We start from the raw sequence: 23,314 nt of genomic DNA, 5'->3' as shown, positions 1-23,314 counted from the left end.
GCGTTGACGGTGCCGAGGAAGAGCCCGGTGCCGGCAGATCAGCCCGTGGTGCCGCCTGAGAGACTTGGCGGCTCGGTACTGAGGGGTTTAAAATCGCCGCCGCTGGTGCCGTTTAGGCGGCAGTTGACGGTGCCGGCTTTCGCGCTCCTGCCGATTCCGGCTTCTGCGTGGTTTTTGGAGCCGGTGCCGGTCTCGTTTGTCTAGGAGCCCGTTTCTGCCCTGGGGCTGCTGACCCAGATGCCTCGTCAGGGCATCTCATTTTGGTGGTGTCAGGCAACGATCGAGCTGGGGACGCCTTATTTTTTTTTTGTAACGGCTGTCCCGGGAGACGTGGCCCGCAATTTCTGGGCTGCTGTGCCGGAGGCAGGGGTAGCATCAGACTCTAGTGCCTTTCCATAAAGGATCAGCTTCAGGCGCAAGTCCCGATCCTTTCAAGCCCTCGCCGTCAGTTTGCTGCAGTGGATGCATTTTTGGGGGACATGCGTCTCACCCAAACACCTGACGCAGGAATCATGCCCGTCAGATGCCGGCATGGGTTCTCGGCAGACTGAGCATTTTTTAAAACCGGGGGACGCCAGCATACTGAAGTAGTGGGGAGAGAGAATTTGACACGTACAATCTCTCCTATGCCTGTCCCCCTCAGGCCGCCACAGAAACTGTCCAAAGTCTGTAGAAAAACTGTTTTTTTTTGTTTTTTTTTGTTTTTTTTTAAAGAACTGGTCAATTTAACGCAAAAGTAAGGAAGGAAGATTTCTGAACTATTCACCAAAAGTGAAGACTCTGAGAGAAAACCGTTGGAACGAAACTGACAAGAAGGAGCTCTCGTCTGCGACCGAGGGCGGCTGAGAGGAACTGAGCAAGCCGGACCGCGCACAACACATCAAAGGCGCGAACGCCGCCTCGGGCAGCCACACATGCGCGGTCCGGCGGACCACGGCTCTGATAGCTCTCTGATTCGCGGCGCCGGGACAGGACCCGACACCTGGAGTGGAGCACCCACGGGGCCACTCGAAGAAGAACCAAGAATTCTCATTCATGCTGAACAAGTATCCTTTTCCAAAACATGCAATCTATAGCCTACCTCCACCAGCAGCTGCCATGTCTCTAGCAGCGCCTTAATGCATGTAGAGGCCAGCCTCACCATTTCTCTCTATTGACACTATCTTGTTTTTCATAGCAGATCTCCAATCTTTTAACTATATGTAGTTCAGGAAGCTTGCTGTTTCTGAACATTTTTAATCCATAACCTAAGCAGTTGACAAGAACTGAACTATAGTTTCTTAAGACCAGGATTTTCACCATGATCTCAAGGGAACAAAACTAGTGGCTTTTGGAGTATGAGAGCTGGGCTCACAGATAGCAATGAACTCAGATTTCTGGGACCCAAAGCAGATCCTGGGAGGAGGAGTATGAGAGCTGGGCTCACAGATAGCAATGAACTCAGATTTCTGGGACCCAAAGCAGATCCTGGGAGGTACAACTGTGCTGTACAGAGTACTGAAAAAACAGTTTAAATAATCTGTCACTGTATGTGAAAAGCTGAAGGGTGTACAAAAGGCCAGGAGAATTCTTTGGAGCACTCAAATATTTTTTAAAAAGATGCCTTAATTGTGGAGACATGGACGATACTGAAGAAAGGGGCACAGTACTGAAATAAGAGCACTATTAATAGATTCTGATCTCTTACAACTTTGTATGGACAAAGAGTGAGCATAGAGGAAACAGTTTTTCTAATAGAAAAGAGCCCACAGATATCCTCTATGGATATTCTCTACAAATGTTAAAATGTGGGTAATGGTGTAAATGTGTAACAACAGCTGAAAAACTCCTTGGACAGAGGATGTGGAACTCCTTGCCAGAGGATGTTGTGAAGACTAGACTTTAAAAGGGTTAAAAAAAGAACTAGATGCATTCATGGAGGTTAGGTCCATCAATGGCTATTAGCCAGGATGGGTAGGAATGGTGTCCCTAGGCACTGTTTGTCGGAGGCTGGAAATGGATGACAGGAGAGAGATCACGTGATAATTACCTGTTCTGTTCATCCTTCTTGGGCATCTGGCATTAGCCACTGTCAGAAGACAGGATATTGGGCGAGATGGACCTTTCGTTTGACCCAGTATGGCCGTTTTTATGTTCACCATGTTGTTCTGATCCAAAGCTTCAGCACTGCACAGTGTTAATTTGGCTTTTCACTCTGGGAAGGCTAATGTCAATCCTGCTTGGAAGACTCCCTGAAACCTGCTTTGGGTGCCACGGTAGTCCCTGGACCTCTGATTGAGAAACACTGACCTAAACCAGTATATAGTGTTGAAAAATTCAATCCGCTTGTTCTGTGCTAAATAAGGATGGTAGCAATGGGGAGTTAATGATACATAGCAATGGGCAAGTTCCGTTGTCTACTTACATTGTTTCATATGCTATGGAAGTTTCTTCTCTATTGGATAAGCAAGGCCACCATTTTTCATCTTATTTATCCATTTCAAGTTTCAGATGCAAAGGAGTGTGAGTTGTCAGGAATTTTTCATTATTAAATTAAAGTTTTTTGAGATCTTGTACCACAGGTGATTTTATCCTAACAGATTTGTTTTCTAACTGGAATAATTTGTATTTCAAACATTTTGTCTCCCATTTTTGCATATTCCTGAAAGGCATCTAAGAATTAAGGCCACAGACACCCTGGCCAGCTGGTGACTGAAAGACTGGCTAGAACACCACAAATGGTGTGTTTTGATTGGCTCTCTTTGTGTGAGGGCTGATCATGGTGATTTAAGAACTGAGGATGATCCCGTTAGTGTTGTAACTACATGCAAAATATGGTGAAGACTAAAACAAATAAAAAGATAATTGTGTGATTAGTACACAATTTGAGATTAGTACACTTCTTAAAGGATGTGGATTATACAAACTAAGACATATCTTTTGTGAATGTCATCACCTTACTTCCATAATAAGCATGGATGAGAGCAGCCCGTCAGTGGCAGATCCCCTCTCTGGCTGGAGCAGTCCCCTACCCGTGGCAGTCAGGGAGCTGCTCCAGACCCCACTGGTTAACGGTTAATCAGTTGGTTAATCTTTCACATCCCTAGAACCAATAATGTATTTTATCATCAGGTCCAATAAAAAACTAGAAAATGGATTTCAGAAATGATATGTTCACTGTCTATAGAAGAGAGATGGGAGAGTCATAATGCCTTTGAATTAATGTTTTGTCTGAAGCTGGCAAGTCAGGTTGAGTGGGAGGAAAGCCTTTGTCTCAGAGGGGCACCTGTGCCCTTAAGGCAATATGCTTGGCAAAATATTTTATTTAGGCCATTAAATGTAATAAGAAACTAGTTAAAAAAGTTAGAGAACTACCCCCTTCCCCACTAATGATTCATCCCAAGATTAATATTATGGCTCTTCGTAGGTCTCAATATACTTCAAGTAAGCCTAGAGTAGACCCTTCAGCCAGGGAGAGATGCAGTTATGGAATGTAAAGCAGTGAATAACTAAGACTGCCATTTGGCATACATGGTGTCAGTCATTTCAGTGTTTATTCAATCAGCTTCTTTAGCAGAGATTGAGAAAGAAAGGAGCAGTTCTATAGCAAACCAAGAGCTTTAGTGCAACCTGGTTCTTACCTATTGGGATGGATGAAATCTGAGAGTAGAGATCCAGCATACGGTTTCCATCTACATCTACAAGGTAGTTACCTCGGCTTTCTTCATAATTGCAAAAAAAGTGCACAGCTTCTGCATTCTTACAGAAAAAAAAACAATAAATCTAGTTGGTGTCAGATTATTCAGTTCAATCTGGAGATACACTCAGTAAATGGAGATATATAGCAAAACCTTTCAAAAGTATCTATTGATAAAATACAAATGTACATATCTCAGTTATATGGGAATTAAGTTTATTGTAGCCCCTTACAAAGAGGGATTTTAATAAGAAATGCAGTAGAGAAGAAGAGAGAACAGAAAGCAGCACACTATTTCACACCTCACCTAAGGTGTTTTACAAATATCCGTTAGTTAATTAAATGAAGTCAAGGGAGCTGACAGAATTGTCAGCCTTTGGGGCATGAAGGAGGAACCCAGCTGCCTACTCGCAGAAGGCGTAGGGCCTGCGGCAGCCAGACCTCAGTGCCGGACTGTCCCCCACCCAGTGCTTTTTTTGTAGTATTTAAAAAAAAAAAAAAAAAAAAAAAGGGCCGCTGGTAATCCAGGGGAAATGTTGTTGAGCTCTGACTGAAGGTGCTGGTACTGTGTCTGGAGGTGCCAGTACTGAGTACCGGGCAGTACAGTCACAAAAAAAGCACTGCCCAAACCTATGCCTCCCAGCCTTCAGCAACACCAGGAGTGCATCACCTGGGGCTCTAACAGCAATTTAAAGCAGTAGTGGCAGCAGCAGCTGGGAGCCCTTGATCCTTTTGAATCGCTGACTCCTAGAGCAGCTGCCCCTATTCGTTCCCCCCTACCCGCACTGCTCAGCAGGCCAGACTGAAGTTAACGATTTGCCCAATGTAAAATACTAAATCAGTAGCATAATAGAGAATAAAACACAGTATTCCTGACTCAGTCTTCTTTTCTAATCAGCTGCACACATAATGTGTGTGCTTGTGGAGGAGGGACTTCGCATGTACAGCCGCTCCCCGAGTTACGAACAAGTTACAGACCAACACTTGGGTCCATAACTCGAAGTGTTCATAACTCGGATCCCATAGAGTTACATGGCGACCACGCTGTTCATAAGCACGGATCGCCGTTCATAACTTGGATCTGCATTTACGACCACTTTGGTCATAAGTGCGGACGGTCGTAAGTGGAGGTGATCGTAACTCGAGGAGCGGCTGTACCAGTTTGTGAGGAAAGTTGAACAACTGCAAGGGTGCAGTTTTGTCACATAAGTTAAGTGTGCACATTACAAAATTGCTCTTTTGGTCAGATTTAGTAGGAATCCCTAACCAAAACAGTAAAAAAAAAAGGGGGGGGGGTGCAGTGACTTCAGAAAACATTTCAGCAATATTTCAAAACTGTTACAAAGTTTTCTTCTATTCAAGATTGTACAATAATTTAGCCATAAAATACTACAGTCACAATTCAGGACACTGTACTTGTATTCTCCTAGTGCACCAGTTTCCTGTGTTACTTCCAGCAAGACAAACACCTATAGGATCTATATCAAGCATTCTTAAAACTTAAATACCAACCCGGAGAGATGAAAAAAATAGATTGACAGAGCCAGACGAGTACCCAGGCATCAGCTTATCAAGATAGGCCCAACAAAGACAACAACAGAACACCACCGGTCATCACCTACAGCCCCTAACTTAAACCCCTTCAGCGCATTAGTAACCATCTACAACCTATCCAGAACAATGACATCTCACTCCCACAGGCTTTGGGGGACAGGCCAATCCTCACCTACAGATAACCCCCTAACCTCAAACCAATTCTTTCCAGCCACCATGCATCACACCTCCATCATACCCAGAAACCTACCCTAGCAATCAACTCCGGTGCCAAGTCTGTCCACACATCTATACAAGCAACATCATCACAGGACGTAACCATATAAGCCACCACATCAGAGGCTCATGTAACTGCACATCCTCTAATGTGATATATTCCATCAAATGCCAGCAATTCCCCTCTGCCCTGTTTATTGGACAAACTGGAGAGTCTCTACGACAAAGGATTAATGGACACAAATCAGATATTCAAAATGGCAACACACAGAAACCTGCTGGGGAACATTTCAATTTGCTTGGGCACTCACTAATGGATCTAAGTGTCTGTATTATTTCAAAGCAATTTCAAAAGTCCGCTGGAGAGAGAAACTACAGAACTGAGTTTCATTTACAAGTCTGACACCTTGAATAGAGGACAGGCCACTACTTTCCACATCCTAATGACATAACACCGTGTACTAAGATTACTTATGGACCACTCTATTCACCTCATTTAGCATGGACACTCTAATTGACAACATTTTTTCTCCATTTTCCCCTCTTCTTTTTCCCTTCCCATCTCTTCTTTTTCTCTGCTATTTATTTGCAACCTGAACCCCTTTAACTCCATTCATCTGAAGAAGTGGGTTGTGGTCATGAAAGCTCATGATACCATCAACATTTTTATGAGTCTCTAAGGTGCTGAAGGACTATTCACTGTTTAAGTTTTTCCAGCAACGACAATTTACCTAAAATCAGGTTGACTTCTCCTCAGACTGATAACAGACCGACTGCTACAGTTCTAAGCACCACACAGCTCTTTGTAAGCAAGCCTACTTTATTCTGAAGGTAAAAAGCATCAGAGAAAACATATTAAAAGACCCCTACACACATGCTAACAAGCTAACTGAGATCACCCTAACTCAAACATGAAAGACTGCACTTGCTTGAGCCCAACACCCCACACATTAGGGGTCTCCTTGTGGTTACAAATTCATGACAATGTCAGCTCAGAACAAGTACACAGAACTCAGTACACCAAATTCTTCCAATCCTGTCCTGTCCATTGTCTGGATCAGGAAAAGGCCACGAGTCAAGTTTAAATTCAGGTTATTTATCCAAAACTCTTTTGTCAGTCTCCGGAGAAGCCGGTTTGGACTTGTGTGTGTCTGTGGAAGTGGGGGATAGGGGTGTGTGCAAATGGCTTCAGAATCTGATAATGGAGGAAGTATATTAGCACCCCCTTTCTACTTAAGAAGGTACATACAGTAGCACATGCACAATTGCATTTGTAATACAGAGTACCCCAAGGAACCAACACCAATTCAATAAGCAGGACTATGTAGCACTTTAAAGACTAACAAGATGGTTTATTAGGTGATGAGCTTTTGTGGGCCAGACCCACTTCCTCAGATCAAATAGTGGAAGAAAATGGTCACAACCATATATACCAAAGGATACAATTAAAAAAAAATGAACGCATATGAAAAGGACAAATCATATGTCCTTTTCATACGTGTTCATTTTTTTTTAAATTGTATTCTTTGGTATATATGGTTGTGACAATTTTCTTCCACTATTTGATCTGAGGAAGTGGGTCTGGCCCACAAAAGCTCATCTTGTTAGTCTTTAAAGTGCTATATAGTCCTGTTTTTTGTTTCAGCTACACCAGACTAACATGGCTACATTCCTATCACAATTCAATAAGGTTTAACTTTATTCATTAAAGTGTATCTTAATTCCATAAGGTTTGTTCAGGGTATTGTCAGTCTGTCAGAACTACTCCTAGATTTAAATCTTTCCTGCATAGTTTTGTACTGTGAACCTAAAGCTATAAAATCTGACTTAAAAACAGAAATGCTGAGAGAAAGGCATAAAAAAATAAACTTGATGAATTACCTGAATTCCATTTAGCTGTTTCATTAACTCCTGAAAGAAAATAATAAAAAAATTAAGTGTCTTGGATGAATTTAGGTTGTATTCCTCAACTGAACCGCTTTAATGATTCCTATTAAATATCTGACTCTGTCAGAGAGAAATACTATCTAGCTAACTGAAACCTTCACATCACTTTCAAAACTACAGTATCAGTCTGTAACTTGCACAGCCAGTTCTGTATTCCATCTGAAGGACTAGGAGACAAGCAAATATACTTTTTCCCTTTCATCAAACTCTAATTCTTAATACTATCAACAGAAATTAGGAAAACAGGACATTAGACATAAAGGGCAAAATTTCCTCTCTGATCAGACATTGTGACTCTTTACTCAAATATTCTGCCATTTCCTGAGCAGAGTTCGCCTCTATACCCCTGTTCCCTCGGTTTATGGGCCCTGGTGCAACTGTACCACTTAGTCTACTGAAGCCACACTATTAAAGTAGAATTTTACAGGTGAGATCTTTCATGAAGATCTGGGAGGAAAGTTTTATTTTAAAATATTTAGACATATACACAGCCTGATGTTTGCCTAACATTTGCCTTAACAATTTTCATAATCTGATCTAAGTGTATATAGAGTTATTTTTCTGCTGCTAGGAATTCCATTCATTGGTGCTCATCAGTTTTGTTTCTTCCATTCTAGCCTCTCAATCAGAGGTAGTGTTCTCTTTAATCTGCACACTTGCATGACCACACGCTAAAAGTTTTAGGTCTGCCCACGTAATTTTAAGAGCCATGCAGTAGCACTCACCACTTGCCTTCCTGCTGGAATGGAAGGTGAGTGATGGTGGCGGCGGTGGGCAACTACCCTTTTAATCCACCTGGTGCCGGGGAACTCTTCTGGTAAGGCTGCCCCAGCTGGAATGGGCCTTGTGCAGCTGCTGCTTTACTTCAGCTGGAATGTGTGACGTGAGGCTGTTCCAGCTGGGGCAGCTTCATCAGAATGGGCCTCGTGTTGCTGCCACTTTACTCCAGCTGGAGCCAGGGCTGCCTGTAGTGCTATCTTTAGTCCCCTCCGGGGACTGGGACCACCGTACTAAAAATAGCACCATGGGCAGCCTCTGCTTCAGTCCCAGCACGCAGTCCCACCCAAGGAGCAGGTGGGGCTGGAGCTGCGGGAGTGCAAGAAAGGAGGGAACAGTGTGATGCTGGTAGAGGAAAAGGGAGGGACAATGGGGGCAAGAGGGAGGAAGAGGAGTGGGGAGGAGGGGGTGCCTGGAGAAGAGGGGTTGAAAGAAGAGGTGGGCATGAGGAAGGCGGGGGTTGGAGCAAGTCATATGTGAGGGCACAGAGGAGCATGAGGAGAATTGGGGCAGAGGGTGGTTAGGGGGTAGGCACCAGGGAGAAAGAGGGAAAGAAAGGCAAGGGCAGTGAGGGAAGGGGGAGGCACCAGGAAGGGGTAGGGGTAAAGGAAGGTGCAGGTGCCAGGGTGTGACGTACTGTGGGTACCTTGCTGGTTGCTAGGCTTGGGTTGTGAGTGACCTCCACTGGCTGCTGTCTGCAGCACGGCCCAGCAGGGCAGGGGATGAGTCATTATGCAAGGGGGCTTCGAACTTGTCTGACCAGTTATCTCCCAGGGAGCGGAACTATGGGAAGAAGGGGAGCGGAGCCCTGGGTGGGGGCAGGGCTGGAAGTGAGTTAGTTAGGTTTCTGGCTAATATCATGGAAGAAGCAGCCTAGGCAACAGGCTCGGATTTAGGGGCCCAGGCTCCCCCATCTCAAGAGGGGCGGAGGCATCCTAGGCCTGCCCTGAAACCAGATTACATCTATGCTGTGCTGTATCCTGGAGAAGCAATAAACTCCCTCTATTCTACTGGCTGGTGGAGTCTGTCCGTGCCATTACGGGGATGCAGGAGACGGGAAAACCCCAACATGCCGTCACACAGGGGTATTGTGGAAGTTAAGCAGAAGGGTAGACATGTGAGGGGAGGGACAGGCACCAAAGGACAGAGACAGGCCAGGCGGGTAGAGGGAGGTGTTAGGAGAGGGGATGGCGAGAGGTAGCTACAGACGATCAGAGTGGGGCTACAGGAGGAGTGGACACTTGGAAGAGAAGGGTGAGTGCAGGGGTCAAGGAGGAGGAGGAGGAGGCCAGGTCCCCAAAGGGCTGAGGGGAGTGATAAGGGCAGGAGCCAGGACAGCAGAGGAGGATGTGGGGTAGCAGGCACCAGGGGAGCAGATGGGGTGAGAGGAGGGTGGGAGACTTGGCAGCAGTGGGACAAGGGAGAGGTTTATAAGATATTTATTAATAACTGGGTGCCACAGTGGGACACATCTGAACTAGCGCAAATTAACTCAATACTGGTGAACATGACAAAACACACTCCACTCATGAATGGAAAATCTTTGTGGGAGGAACACTGATCTGGGGGACTAAAAGAAATTGGATTCAGTGTAACATATAATGATGTTTATTTATGATTACAATCATCTTTAGCTCCTGGTTTTTATATATCAGGCATGGCACTGTGTGCTAGTCAATCAAAATACGGCTACTGGGAGGTAGGGGAGGGGAGGATTACAACTACCTCACTTTGTAAACTTACTCTAGACCTAGGCCCAGGAACTTCTGTCTTCATTAATGGTCCATCATAATCGAAGTCCACATCAATTTTAGCTGCAGTTTGACTGATCAATCTGTGCCCTGCAAGAAATAAAACAATGGAAAAAATGAAATTACAAACTTCCCCTAAAATAAATCTCTGATTCTTTACCATAATAAGATTATCCAGTAACTGAGGGCAACTATGTTGTATTCTGTGAAGAAAAATTTCATGCCCGATTCTGATCTTATGCCAATGTAACTTCAAGGAAGACAGTAGCATCACCCTAGTTCAAGGGAGATCAGAATTGGGGCTCCCCAGCTCTGCATTAGAGAAGAGGCGGCACAGTCTACTGGTTAGAGAAGGGAGAATGGGAATCAAGAATCCTATGTTCTATTTCCAAGTCAGCAGCAGAGATGATGTGTTACACTGAACAAGTCTATCCCTGAACTCCCATCTGTAAGTGATTCACTACGTTCAGAAGTGCAGTGACCACTTGAAAATTCCGATGGAGCCCTCAGATGAAAGGTGTTAGCGCAGGCCTGGGCAAAATCCGGCCTGCGGGCAAAATCCGGCCCACCAAGCCATCGGATCCAGCCCACAGAGGCAGCGGGGAGCCCCAGGCAGGCTCCTCAGCTTGCCCCGCAGCCCCGTGTGCTGTGCAGAAACGCAGTTGCAGGGCTCAGTTTGTTTTGAAACTGGATGGGAGGGGGGAAGTTTTAGGAGCCATCCCGCTCCCAGCTCATTCCCATTGGCCTCTTTCTAGCAGAAACCAGCCAATGGGAGCTGTTTGTTGATCTAACAAGTAGCTAAGAATAATCATGTCCCCTCTCCTGGGCTCAGATATTCATGAAGCACACGGCCAGGCAAGCGCCTGCTAGCTGGGAAACATTTTAAGCTCTACAAGCTGGCAGGTAGGTTAGTTTGGCAGCTGGCAAGTAAGTCTCTTGGCCACAGTCTACTTCTGGTACCCCAGCTCTTTCCTGCCCCACCTCTGTCCCCCCCATTCAACATACCCAAACCACCTGTCCCCCTCTTACTCCCATACCTCCTCCCAGATCTGGCACCCCACTCTCTTGCCCCAGATCACAATCCCCTCCTTCCCTAGGTCACATCCCAAACCCCTGCACTCCAGTTCCCTGCCCTAGATCACAACCGCCCACTTCATCCCAACTCTCTCCCAGACTCCCTCCTGCACCCCAGTCCCTTAACCCCAAGCTCCTTTCTGCACCCAACCTCCATCCCAGACCCCGCATCTCCATTAATATCATGGAAGAGTGCAGCCATCAATCACTTTCCAAAATCTTGGAGTGGCCCCTTGTCAAAAATTATTGCCCATTCCTGAGTTAGCATATGTTTAGTAATAATTCTAAGGGTGTAAAAGAAGATGTATACCTCAAAAGAAAAATGACTGTTAAACAAATGAATATTGCATGACTAAGACAGCAGTACTGCATGATTAGAGAGCTGGGTCATATTGTGGTTATCTTTATTCTCACCTATGGCTATACTGCTGCTCTGTAGCCATGCGTGTAATGGAGGATAGATTACAGACCTGACATCTCTAATGAAGCAGAAAGGCAGAAAACTACCATGCTTCATCAGAATAGATTGCTCCAGTTTTTTTAAAGGAACGTGGGCAAAATATAGGGTTTGCATGTAGGATGTAGAAAACAGCTTTTCCTGTTGTCCCCACCAAAACTGTAGTATTTTCAAGAGTAAAGTAGTTCACAAGACGGATTCTCGGTGCTGTTTATTGAGTAAAATCTGAGGCATTCACATGTGATGAAAAATAGCAAGGCAAATTTTGTAGGATCTTAAGGTTTTTAAACTTACAATGCATTCATAGAATCCTAGAGCTGGAAGGGACTTCAGGAGGTCATCGAGTTCAACCCCCCTCCCTAGGTAACCCATTCCAGTGCTTTACCACCCTTCTACTGAAATAGTTTTTCCTAATATCCAACCTGGACCTCCCCACAGCAACTTGAGACCCTTGCTCCTTGTTCTGCCATTCGTCACTACTTTGGAACCTCCCCTCAGGTAGTTAAAGACTGGTATCAGATCCCCCCTCACTCTTCTCTTCTATTGACTAAATAAGCCCAAACTCCTCATAGGGATGTAAGAGAGTAGTTGATTAGTCAAGTACCCGATGAACCTAGGCCTAGGCTTATTTGGTAGTCGAGTTGACTACTTGCATTACCCCCACTTTTGCTTGCTGCCTCTATATCAGAGGCAGCAAGCAGGGTGTGGGGGGAAGACAGAGGGGGAGGAAGAGAAAGGAAAGGAAGAATCAGTGCTGGGGGAAGCCTTAAAAGTTAGTTCCCCCCCCCCCCCCGCATTGTCTTTGCCTCCCTGCTGCTGCCTCTATCAGTGGCAGCAGGGGAGTTTGCTTCACGGAGCAGCCCCTGTCTGTGGGGGATTCCAGCTCCCCATTGAGACCCCCCACAAACAGGGGCTGCTGCTAGCTGGGCAGGCAGCCGGGCTAAGTCCCTGCTTGTGCTGGGGCCAAACCCTGCTGCAGCTCTACAATTTAAAAAACAGTACGAGCTGGGCAGCCTACCCACCGGCTTCTACTGTGTTTTAAATTGCAGAGCTGCAGCAGGGTTTGGCCCCCAGCCCATTGCGAGCAGGGACCAATATGGGCTGCTTGCCCAGCTGACTCTTACTACATTTAGGAGCCAGGGGGTAGGATGCCCGGATCCTACTGACTTTTAAATTACTCTTTTAAGCTGAAACGAGGTTTGGTCCCAGCATGAGCCAGAACTAAATCAGGCTGCCTAAATGTAGTAGGAGTCTGGTGGGCAGGCAGCTCAGCTCAGTCCCTGTTCACGCTGGGTCGGGGACTAAATCCCACTGCATCGCTGCAATTTAAAATGCAGTAGGAAGTGGGGGGTAGGCTGCCTGGCTCCTACTGCCTATTAAATTGCAGAACCGCAGAGGGGTTTGGTCCCTGCATGAGCCAGGACTGAGCTAGGCTGCCTTCCCCTATTGAGTAATTGAGCAGTCGATAAAAATTCTATAGACTTTTCGATTACTAAAATAACCTAATTTTGACATCCTTAATCCCTCAGCCGTTCCTTGTAAGTCAAGTGCTCCAGTCCCTAATCATTTTCGTTGCCCTCAATGGGACCTTCCCCAGTGTGTCCACATCCTTCCTGTAATGGATGGCCCAGAAGACAGGTGCAGAAGCAAAAGTGGCATGGTATCATATTGCCACCCTTATTTTTGCACTGCTGCTGATGGGGTACTGTCTCATATAAGTGCTCAGCTACCAGCTGCCACTCTCTAGCCACCCAGCACTGAAGGCAACCCAGAAGTAAGAGTGACTCCCCCTAAAATAACCATGCAACTCTCTGTAGCCCTCTTTTGGGTCAGGACTCCCAATTTGACAAACACTGGCATCCCTGGTGAAAACTGTATAGCAGAAGCACACAAAAGACCAAATTTCAAGGCAAGAGACCAACTTTCAAAGCCATGAATTTGGTAGACACTGTTAACAGTTGTACACAGTTCCAAGCTGTGACTTGTGGGCTGCTCCGGATGGTAGCAATGAGGGTGCTGCTTGTGTGGAATCTTTCCTCAGGAAGAGGGACGCGACCTATGGTGGAATCAAGCTCGGCTCCGATGAAGTTGCTTTGCTGGGTGGGTTTTAATATAGATTTGTCCATGTTTATTTGCAGACCCAGTTTGTGGAAGCACCAGATGGTCTTTGATGTTGCTAAGAGGGCATAGGCGGGGGACTTCAGGAGATAATTGTCCAGGTAAGGGAAGATGAGACAGTGTTTTCTTAGGTGAGCTGTTATGTTCACAAGAACCTTTAAAAAGACTTGTGGTGCAGTGAAAAGACCGAAGGGAAGGACAGTGTATTGGTAATGGTCCACCCATAAAGTAAATTTTATGAAACATCTGTGGGCTGGGAGGAGATTGAGAGCTGAAAACTAATCTCCCTGCCCCAGGATAATCGTCAATTTTGGTTTCTTGACGTATCTGCTCAAGCACTGAAGGTCTAAAATGGGTTGCTAGCCACTGTTTTTTCTTGCCTGTCAAGGAATAGAACCCCTCCCCCCTGTAATGAGCAGGTACTCACTCTATTACTCTGAGTTGCACCTCGTTACAGAGTAATTGCACATGAGAGGGGACCCTGAAGAGGGATGGGAAAGGTGGATGGGAGAGAGGATAGGGATTCTGAAGGGGATGGTATATCCAGAGCAGATAATTTCCAGGACCAATCTGTTTCTGGTAACAGCTCCTAAATTCTTTCTCTATCATCCCTGGCTAGAGACAGAGTCTAGCAGAGTCTAGCAGCCCCGCAACTCTTCTTTTCTTAAAACTTATTTCCTCATCTTCATTGCTAGTTTGTTCTTAGTTCATAGATTAAATTAGATTTTTTTTTTGTAAAAAGAAGGCAAACAAACAAAACAAAAAAATCCAACAAAAAAAACACCCTTCATTTATCTCAGCATATTGCCATGTTGGACTCTCCAGGATTTAAGTCATGTTCCTGCTGTAGACAGGCCATCCCTGTTTCAGATGGTCACTCATAATATGTCCACTGTTTGGAGGAGTTTCATGTACCCCAAAATAATGTGTACATTGCAACAAGGCTCAAGAGTGCAAACGCAGAGAACTGCTCTTAAATCTACTGCTTTTCCAAGACTCCCTCAGATCGGCATCTGACCCAGGACCCCACCCCAACATCAGAAAAAGATAGAAAGCCTGTCAAAAAACAAACGGCTTTCTCTTCATAATGGAGCAGACACCCTGCAAAAAGATTAAAGCCTAAGTCATTTTCCTGAATGCTGGCCACTCCACAGCTCAGCACGTAAAACTTGACAGTCACCTCGGCACCGATCGTGAGTTGGCTGCAGTTTCAAATAGTGCTGAGGTTCAGGGCTGTCAGCTGCCACAGGATGGCCACAGTGCTGCTACCACACACTATGGCAGTGGCAACAACCTTTGATGCTGCCACACTGTTTTGATATCTATTGCGCTAACGCCACCCTGCTCAGTACTCTGGCACCAACACAATATACAGCCCCCACAATGTCATCACTGCCTCAGTCAAATACAGTATCACAGCATAACCAGCACCATACCATTCACTGTGGTTTGACATGCACAACAGTTTTTCCATCAGGCTGACCTGACTATAAATCACTCCCTGGATGAGGAGGATGTGGTGTAGAGAGAATTGTTTTCACGTTATTCCTCACCAGTCAGGCTACTGACATATGGGGACCCTCACAGACAACCCACATCTGCCAGAGAATGACTGCCATGTTACGTTCCCCCGTGGATGAGACCACCAATGCCATTCTCCAGCCATGCTGGAGCACATGGGACTACTATAGGACAAGGCATAGCACCCACCATGTATCATGGAGGCAGGGGTTCAAGGTTTGGTATCATGGCAAACAAACCATTAAAAATCCTTTAAATCTTTTATTAAAGATAAAAAAGACAGTAAAACAAGTAAAGCATCTGAAATATAAATTAAGTCAAGTTTTCTTTAACAATATCCCTTATTCTTTTGCCCTTAAATTAGAGAAAAATTTTAGAAGGAAAACTGCCCAATTTGACGTTCTTTTCTAAAGTAGTAAAGGTAGTAATAGATGTCCTTTTTGAAGAAAAGAGAAGTTAGCTGAGATGGTCTGGAGCTGTTGTTAAAATCCGGACTTATTTCCTAAAAGATAAAATGGGACAAATATAGAATATGAAACTTCTAAGTCTGGTGTTAATTCTCACTTGCAGCCTCTCTGCTAGAGAAATACAGGCACAGCACACAGTCTTAGCAGATACTCTGAGGCTTGGCACAGCATTGGGCTGTTTATGGAATTGCTGTTAGCTGCCTTTTATCAAAGACCTACAGCAGTGTTATGAAGTCTTGGCCGGCTAAGCCAGATTTTCGTTAAACAAAAGACAAAAGGAGAGAGATAGGAAGGAGAAGAAATAAGATAGTGGGACGGAGGAGACATAAAAGTTGGATGGGGAGTATGTGATAGTGAGCACATACCATTGGAGATGGTAATGTCATTTGGGTCCTTCCTGTTCTGTTTTGTTCTGGCCAGGACAAGCTCAGGATTAGGACAAGAAGGCCTAGTGGTGTATCCTGAGAGACAGTGAAAGCGACTGCCATGACGGTGAAGCTTTCTACAGGCTGAACCTCTCTAACTTGGGACTCTCTGGTCTGGCAACATTCAAGATCCAATTGGGCTATCCACCAGTGCTGGGAGCCCAGCACACCTCAGCTGGGCTTCCCGGCAATGCTGGGAAGCATGGTGGTACCAGTAGGGCAGAAGGGATGGCAGCAGGCTCTGGCCAGCATCCAGTCCAGAGCTGTGGGGAGGGAGTGATAGCGGTAGCAGAAGGGCCAGAAATGACCTCCCCTGGTCTGCAAACATTTTTCACCCTGGACTGTTCCGGGATGGTCCAACTTGATCTTTCTTTTCTCTCTTTCAGTAAGCCAATTCCCACATATTTTTCTTAGAAAGTCTTTTTTTTAGGGGACCGCTCAAGGGAATGATCAATGGAATAGCCCACCTCCTCATTATGTTTCCACTAATTAAGCCTAATTTCCAAACCACCAAATTTGATCTGTTAATTTCAAGTCCTACATTTCTCTCGTTTACCAGACATGATATTAACACAGAGCTTGCATTATACGAGCAGGTCTTTTTGCTTGTCTGTGCCCTTTTTGCACTTTCACCCATCAACATTTATTGTGACAAGTTATTGTGATATTTTATGAATTTTTATTCACTTTCCCCACAGTTAAGTTCACAAATAGAATAACTCTGTAGGACCAATCATCAATAAAGCTCCCAGGTAAGGGAGTTTTGTGGGGCTCCCACAAAAAAGTGGGTGGGGTTACAGATGCTTGCCCCCGATGCTTTTTTTGTTTAAAACAAAAAAAAAGTGCCGTTACTCCAGGAGAAAAGTTGTTGAACTCAGGACTGGTCAAGGATGGTCCAACTTGATCTTCCTTTTCTCCCTTTCAGTCAGCCAATTCCCACCTATTTTTCTTAGAAAGTCTTTTTTTGAGCTCTGACTGGAGATACTGGTACTGCATCTAGAGGTGCCGGTGCTACTTTCTCTGTTCTGTACAGCATGGGGAAATCTAAAGGGAAGGGTGTCAGCAGTAGTGTACTCAAGAAGATTTCCACAAATGTTCTCCAGAGAGGAAAGGGGTAACATAACACTCCTGGGTGTCCAGTAAACAGCAGTGAACTAGTATCTATGGTTCCAAGAGCATGAGACTGCCCCTATTGTCTGAACTAAAAACACCACTCTGTTAGCCAAAGATGTAGTAGGGTCATCAATCTCTATCTGGTCCAGCCATCACTACACGGAGACAGAGAACCACAAAAAGCAGTTGTGGTTACAGATGTTTGCCCCCAACCCTACTATATTCTTCAATTTCAAGGGATAGGTTCACAACACAGCCTTGAACAACCTTGACACTCATACCCGGTCCCTGGATCATCTGCTCTTCCCTGTAACTCCCTGGTGGGGCTTCTCCACACTCTAGGAGGATCCCCAATGCAGAAGGACGCTTCTGAAAAGTTGACCAAGCAAAGGTAAGCTGCTCTCTGAAGTACAGCATTTAAAAGGAAATCAATTCCTTTAGTACAAAGTTTAATTTCTGAGTGGAAGTGATGCTTAGTTTGTCTGCATTTTTTTCCGAGGTGGGTTTAACATTTATTAGCAAATAAGAATGAGCCATTTAGTCCAAATTTCATTTGATATAAAACTGGAGAAAATAGACTGTCTTATATTTTATGCTGTTTCAAAACTCGGCTCAATCCATACCTTTAGAAAAAATCATGAGGGCCCAGAAGTTTATTTGCTTTGAAGAAACTGTAGGCTTAATATTTCTATACAGTATACTAACGTACAGGGCAATATCCAAGCAATATTTTTTTCATTATATACCTAGGATCAGATAATAGTTTGACACTTTATATAATTCTTACATGAAATACATAGCTAACTGGTGCTCCGTCAGAAAAGTAATGTGCTCTCAATGTGTTCTTTACTAATGCAAAACTCCCACTGAATTCACGGAGGTAAGGAATGCAGAATTGTACCTAATGTGCATAAAAAAGAATAAATAATAAAGGCCACTTTTGACAATTGATTTCTTATTTCCACACCATCCAATGTCAGAAAGATGCCCCATAAAAGCAGAATTCAGCAGATGAAAAAGAGATTTGTTTATTTATGAAAAAATCTATTGTTGCACAAAATACTACCTATCTGAATATTTTTTCCAACATTTGCAGTCTTTTAAGAAAAACTATTTCTGACATTTCTGGGCTATGACTGTAGAATTAGTTAAAGCTGCTGAATGCAATGGTAATGTTTCCAAATATGAAGGATCCAAGATTATTAAACAAAACATGGCATCAGTGAATCACATTGATAATATTTTATATAGGCATGAAGCATTAAAGAAAGAACTTACCACATGCAAAGAGCCTGCAGTTCTGTTGCAGGGAACAAGTCAGCTGTCGACTGAGCAACATTGAGGCCATTTTACTCTTTCTTTAATCAGAAACTCCTCAAACTGGAGAGAGAGCCTTTTCCCAGTTTCTGTTCTGAAAAAAAAAAAAAGAAAGAAAAAAAGAAAAAAAATGCATCTGTGTTCCTACTGATCTAGTCATCATGATTACCGCTTCACTCCTCCAAATGGAGAGAGCCAGAAAGGGTGTTATAATGAAGGAGAGCAAGGAATGAGAACACAACCTATCTGATGATGCTTTCTTCTGCAGGTAAATTACTTGGAGCTGTCATCTATCTCTTTTCTCCCTAATAAAGGGTTGCAAGTCCCATGGATGCAATGATGAATCTTTCAATTTACATCAAAAACAAATTTCATTATAGCAACATTAAACAAGTCCTGAGTTAACTGGGAGAAGGGGAATACCCACCCTCCCCCTTATTACTATTGCAAGGTAAAAAAATGATTAGTTATTTAACTCTTACATAGCACATTCATTAGTAGATCTCAAAACACAAACACTGTATCATTATCACTGTGTTGCAGATAAGGAAACTTAGTTAGAGGTGATAATTGGGGAAAATACCATTAACTCACAAACATCCCACTCTCCCTACCTCTACTATCATCAATTCACAGACACTTACCTTCCTTCCTTCCCCTCCCCCCCTCCCCCCCCGCATCCTCCTCCTGTTCTGCAATGTGATTTGTCCTTTTCATATTTGTTCATTTTTTTAATTGTATCCTTTGGTATATATGGTTGTGACTACTTTCTTCCACTGTTTGATCTGAGGAAGTGGGTCTGGCCCACGAAAGCTCATCATCTAATAAACCATCTTGTTAGTCTTTAAAGTGCTACATTGTCCTGCATTTTGCTTCAACTACCCCAGACTAACATGGCTACATTTCTATCACCATGGTACTTATAATGCTTTATGACTGGTACTTGATCATTTATATAATTAATATGACTACTGTTAGACAACTGCAAAAAATCTTGTTCAAAGTATACCACGTAAGGTGTTGTTGGGAAAGTTATGATTTACAGAGTATGATTATCTTGTTTGTATGCACATACTGTATCATCTTTGTCAATATTTAAAATTTTAAATATTGACAATGCATGAGTATTTCAAATATGTTTGTTCCTGGGGTAACACCCACAGTGTGAAAGGACTGTTCAAGTTGATGGCTCATTAAAGAAAGAACACTTAATACTCACAATGAACTATAGAAGAAATTCATCCAGCCCAATGAGTAAGGCTTACCAAATTCAGAGTTCATTCTGATCAATTTCACAATCACAGGATTTTTAAAATACTACATTCCCATTATTTCAACTCTTTAACTCTGTACATTTGCAGTGTTGTAATTGACCCAAAAAAGGAGTTGTAGGTAAGGGGCACATGGCTATTAGGGGGAGTTTCAATACTGCTACCCTTACTTCTGTGCTGCTGCTTGCAGAGATGCTGCTTTCAGAGCTGGGTAGCTGGAGAGCGCTGCTAGTCAAGAGCCCAACTTTGAAGGCAGAGCTGCAGACAGGAGCAGCACAGAAGTAAGGATGACATAGTAGGGTTATTGTCACTCTTTACTTCTGCTCCACTGCCTGCAGAGTTGGGCCCTGAGTCAGCAGCTGCCACTCTGTGGCTGCCCAGCTCTGAAGACAGCAGCACAGAAGTAAGGAAGTGAAGGATAGTATGGTGTTGTCACCCTTACTTTTGAGCTACTGCTGGCAAGGTGCTGCCTTCAGAGCTGGGTGACTGGCCAACAGCCACCACTTTCCAGCTGCCCAGCTGTAAAATCAGCACAGAACAATACCATGTAGCAATACCATGACCCCCCCCCCCCCCAAAATAACCTTGTAACCCCCTTTGCAACTCCCTTTTGGGTCAGGACTCCCAATTTGAGAAACACTGGTCTTCACCGTGAACTCTGTGTAATATAGAGTAAAAACATAAAAAGATCAGACTTAATAGTGATAAATCAGTTTTCATGGTTCATGATGTGTTTTTCATAGCTGTGAATTTCATAGGGCCCTACCAATGAGCCTTCCTATGGATGCTTTAGCCAAAATATGAGTTATTAAAGTATACAAGGGCCTGTGACCCTGGACTCGATCGTGTGCCTGTAATTTTCCACAAACTAAGATTGAGAGCACAGAAGCATCTCCATTTTGCCTCTTTCCTGCTCTTATCTCTTGAAGCCCTTCCAATTTTTTGGACATTACCAGCATCTTTACAAACAGGCTGTCTGTTCACTGCTATTACTATTACAAGCCAAGTCCAAGAACTCTGAAATGATTGTGTGGATACAATCCTTAATCTAACTCTTGTCTTCTTCTAATCTAGTTGATACCTTGGGATTAGAGGACACCATTCTATACGATGAAATTGCTGTTCAAGTAATCACTAATCAGAGTCCAGTGTCTGAGTTGAGACACAAGGGCTGGAACTCCTAAGGAGACTGCATTTTTGACTTCTCATTAACCAGTGTGGTGAGACAGAAGTTTATTTTTGTTACAGGGTTGGTATAGCTAATGGAAGAATAACCACCAGTTTGGGGTGAGTCTGCTCTATTTATCAGCAACTTCTCCTAAATCTGGTATTCTCAGCTGTGACCAACTGAGGCACAGTGACAGTGCTGTGCACAGGTATCCAAGGGAAGTCACTGCAATCTAAGTAGCTCTGCTAAGTGAAGACTTGGATCTGCACTGTAACATGGCTGTTTCTTTCCTCTGAATTATCTGTAATAATGGGAATAGTGCCTAACTGAGTTATCCCCATTCATGACTGTACACCAATTAGCCAGAGGGTTTAAATTAAAATTTTATTCTTAAAAACATGAACTCATGTTTGGTTCAGTACAGCAAACATCTTGTTCTTTCCCATCAACCTCCATCCAACAACACATCTCAGGGAAAATTCTTGTGCTGCTATTTCTTATGGGGTTACTCTTGATTATCTGAAGTTGTTGCAATAGTTATATGAAGTTTCAGGTACATATATGCAGTCCACAGGCAACGTCATTAGTGTACTGCATACAACCCCATGAGAATAGCCCTATATATTTTTAGGTGATATGCTGTGAGAATTCATCAGTTTTTCCAGCCTCCTTTCAGAGAAGCATTCTGCCTTTATTGCATATATCATTACTATGTATCTAATAAAATAACTCAGGACTAGATGCCTGGGAAGCTGATAGTCCATTGTTACATGGATGAAAAGTGCCTTAGCAAACACTGGAAAGATCAGAAGTTTAATTTCTGTTACCATTAACCCAGATGGCATGTGCTTTACTTTACATATGATTATTTTCTGCCAGATCCCGAAAGTCCCAGCCACTCTGGTTTATTGATTCAGAAAGACAATTCTTATATTAAAAAGAGCCCCTAAGTCTTCCCTAACATAATCAAACAAATACTTGGATACACTTCGATTATGCATAGTTCGATTTAAAAACAAATCTATTTTGGAATCAGCCACCCTGAGTAAACACATGCATATTTGCTTTCTTCTTTGGAAAAGTTAGGGACTCACTACATTGGCATGATACACTTCTCATGAGCACCCTTTCTGGTTGAGTGTGTCTGTGGACTTTAAACAGTCCTAGCCCTGGTATCAGGCCATACCCACAAGGCTTTCTCCCAGGAGGCAATGGTTTCACCATCTGCAGGCCCTTCTGGGGGTTTACCGCTGTACAACTGTAAGCCATTTGGTCAGTGGCTTTTTGGGAGGGGGAGGGCAGAACCTGAGCCTCCAGTTCTTCAGGTCTCAACCAGGGACCTTAAGAATAGCAGTAACCCACCATTGTGTCCCCTTAACAAAACTGCTTTAACTTCTCTTGGCCACTTCCCCACTGTCACAGCCTTCACTGATGCTTTACCCTTAGCTCAGGACTCTCCGGTGTTCAGCACCTGTAGCCACCAAGGAGCTCTTCCACACTTCCACCTCCCCCATTCTACCAGCACTGAGCTGTCCATGGTGCTGCAGTTTCCTTTAGGCAGCCTGAAGTTTCATCTGGACTCCACCAAAGAAATGGCTGGCTGCTCCCCACAGCCCCTCTGATAGACTGCAACGGGCTAGCCACTCTTAAGAATCTCAGAGGACTTAGCTCCAATGCTTCTTTCCTGGGATGGGTGTGACAGAACCCTGAGGCCTTCAGCATACTCACAATATACATTTATTAATTTTGGACCAGGAGCTTAATGGATCTGGAGCTAACACTTGTAGGAAGGAAAGTTACTTTGTTTCAAGCAGAAGGTTATTGGTCCCTTGAATGCCTATTAATATATTCCATAACAATTCCTCTCCACTTTCTCCATATAAGCTCAGATCCTTCAAAAACATATTGACTTCAGTGAGACTCCTCATCAGCATATAAAATTAAACATGTGTTGCATCAGAATCATCCTTTACACATTGATTTTAGATACAGGCAGTTTATCCATCATATGCTTGGGACAAAATCAATGTCATTGTGGTAGGAAACTGTTTACAGGACAAAAATAGTCATGATCTCACCCACTGAACCACTAGCTAATAAGCCAGGATCTTATAGCACTGAACTATGTACTTGATCTTTACTACTGTAATCCCTTGTTTCCTTCCCACCCCTTAATTAAATTTGCTTTATAAGGCATTGTCTCAGAAACATCCCTTCAAAGTTAATAAAACTGAACTCAGCCATTATTTTCTGCAATGCTAATACACAAAACATGGGAATGAAATTCTATCCATGGCACAGGGCTAAAATTTTACTGGGGGAAAAATAAGGTCATCTACTCTAGGCAGTTTCAGGACTGATCCCTTCAATATGTTCTGGGATAGCTTATCTAGGCCACCTTCCATCTCAATTACAGTATGAGATGCCGTTTTATATGGATATCAAAACACAGTACCTTTAGT

The 23,314-nt window shown here is 43.8% G+C and overlaps 1 protein-coding gene across 3 annotated transcripts in view; it reads right to left on the bottom strand.

The window, feature by feature from the left end:
• Window positions 1-23,314, bottom strand: part of ABAT (4-aminobutyrate aminotransferase) — a 145,979-nt gene that overhangs the window by 58,423 nt on the left and 64,242 nt on the right. For all 3 annotated transcript variants that reach the window (XM_075899273.1, XM_075899275.1, XM_075899274.1), the window contains exons 2-5: window positions 18,375-18,507; window positions 9,914-10,011; window positions 7,328-7,357; window positions 3,621-3,738 (exon numbers count right to left, since the gene is read on the bottom strand). In XM_075899273.1, coding sequence (XP_075755388.1) covers window positions 3,621-3,738; window positions 7,328-7,357; window positions 9,914-10,011; window positions 18,375-18,444 — 316 coding nt within the window. In that variant the 5' untranslated portion in view covers window positions 18,445-18,507. The remainder of the gene's footprint in view (window positions 1-3,620; window positions 3,739-7,327; window positions 7,358-9,913; window positions 10,012-18,374; window positions 18,508-23,314) is intronic.

This window comes from Pelodiscus sinensis, chromosome 16 (genome assembly GCF_049634645.1).
Source record: "Pelodiscus sinensis isolate JC-2024 chromosome 16, ASM4963464v1, whole genome shotgun sequence".
In the NCBI taxonomy this organism is placed as follows: Eukaryota; Metazoa; Chordata; order Testudines; family Trionychidae; genus Pelodiscus; species Pelodiscus sinensis.
The sequence above is the reverse complement of the archived record's forward strand: the minus strand, read 5'-3'. Positions and strand labels throughout refer to the sequence as shown.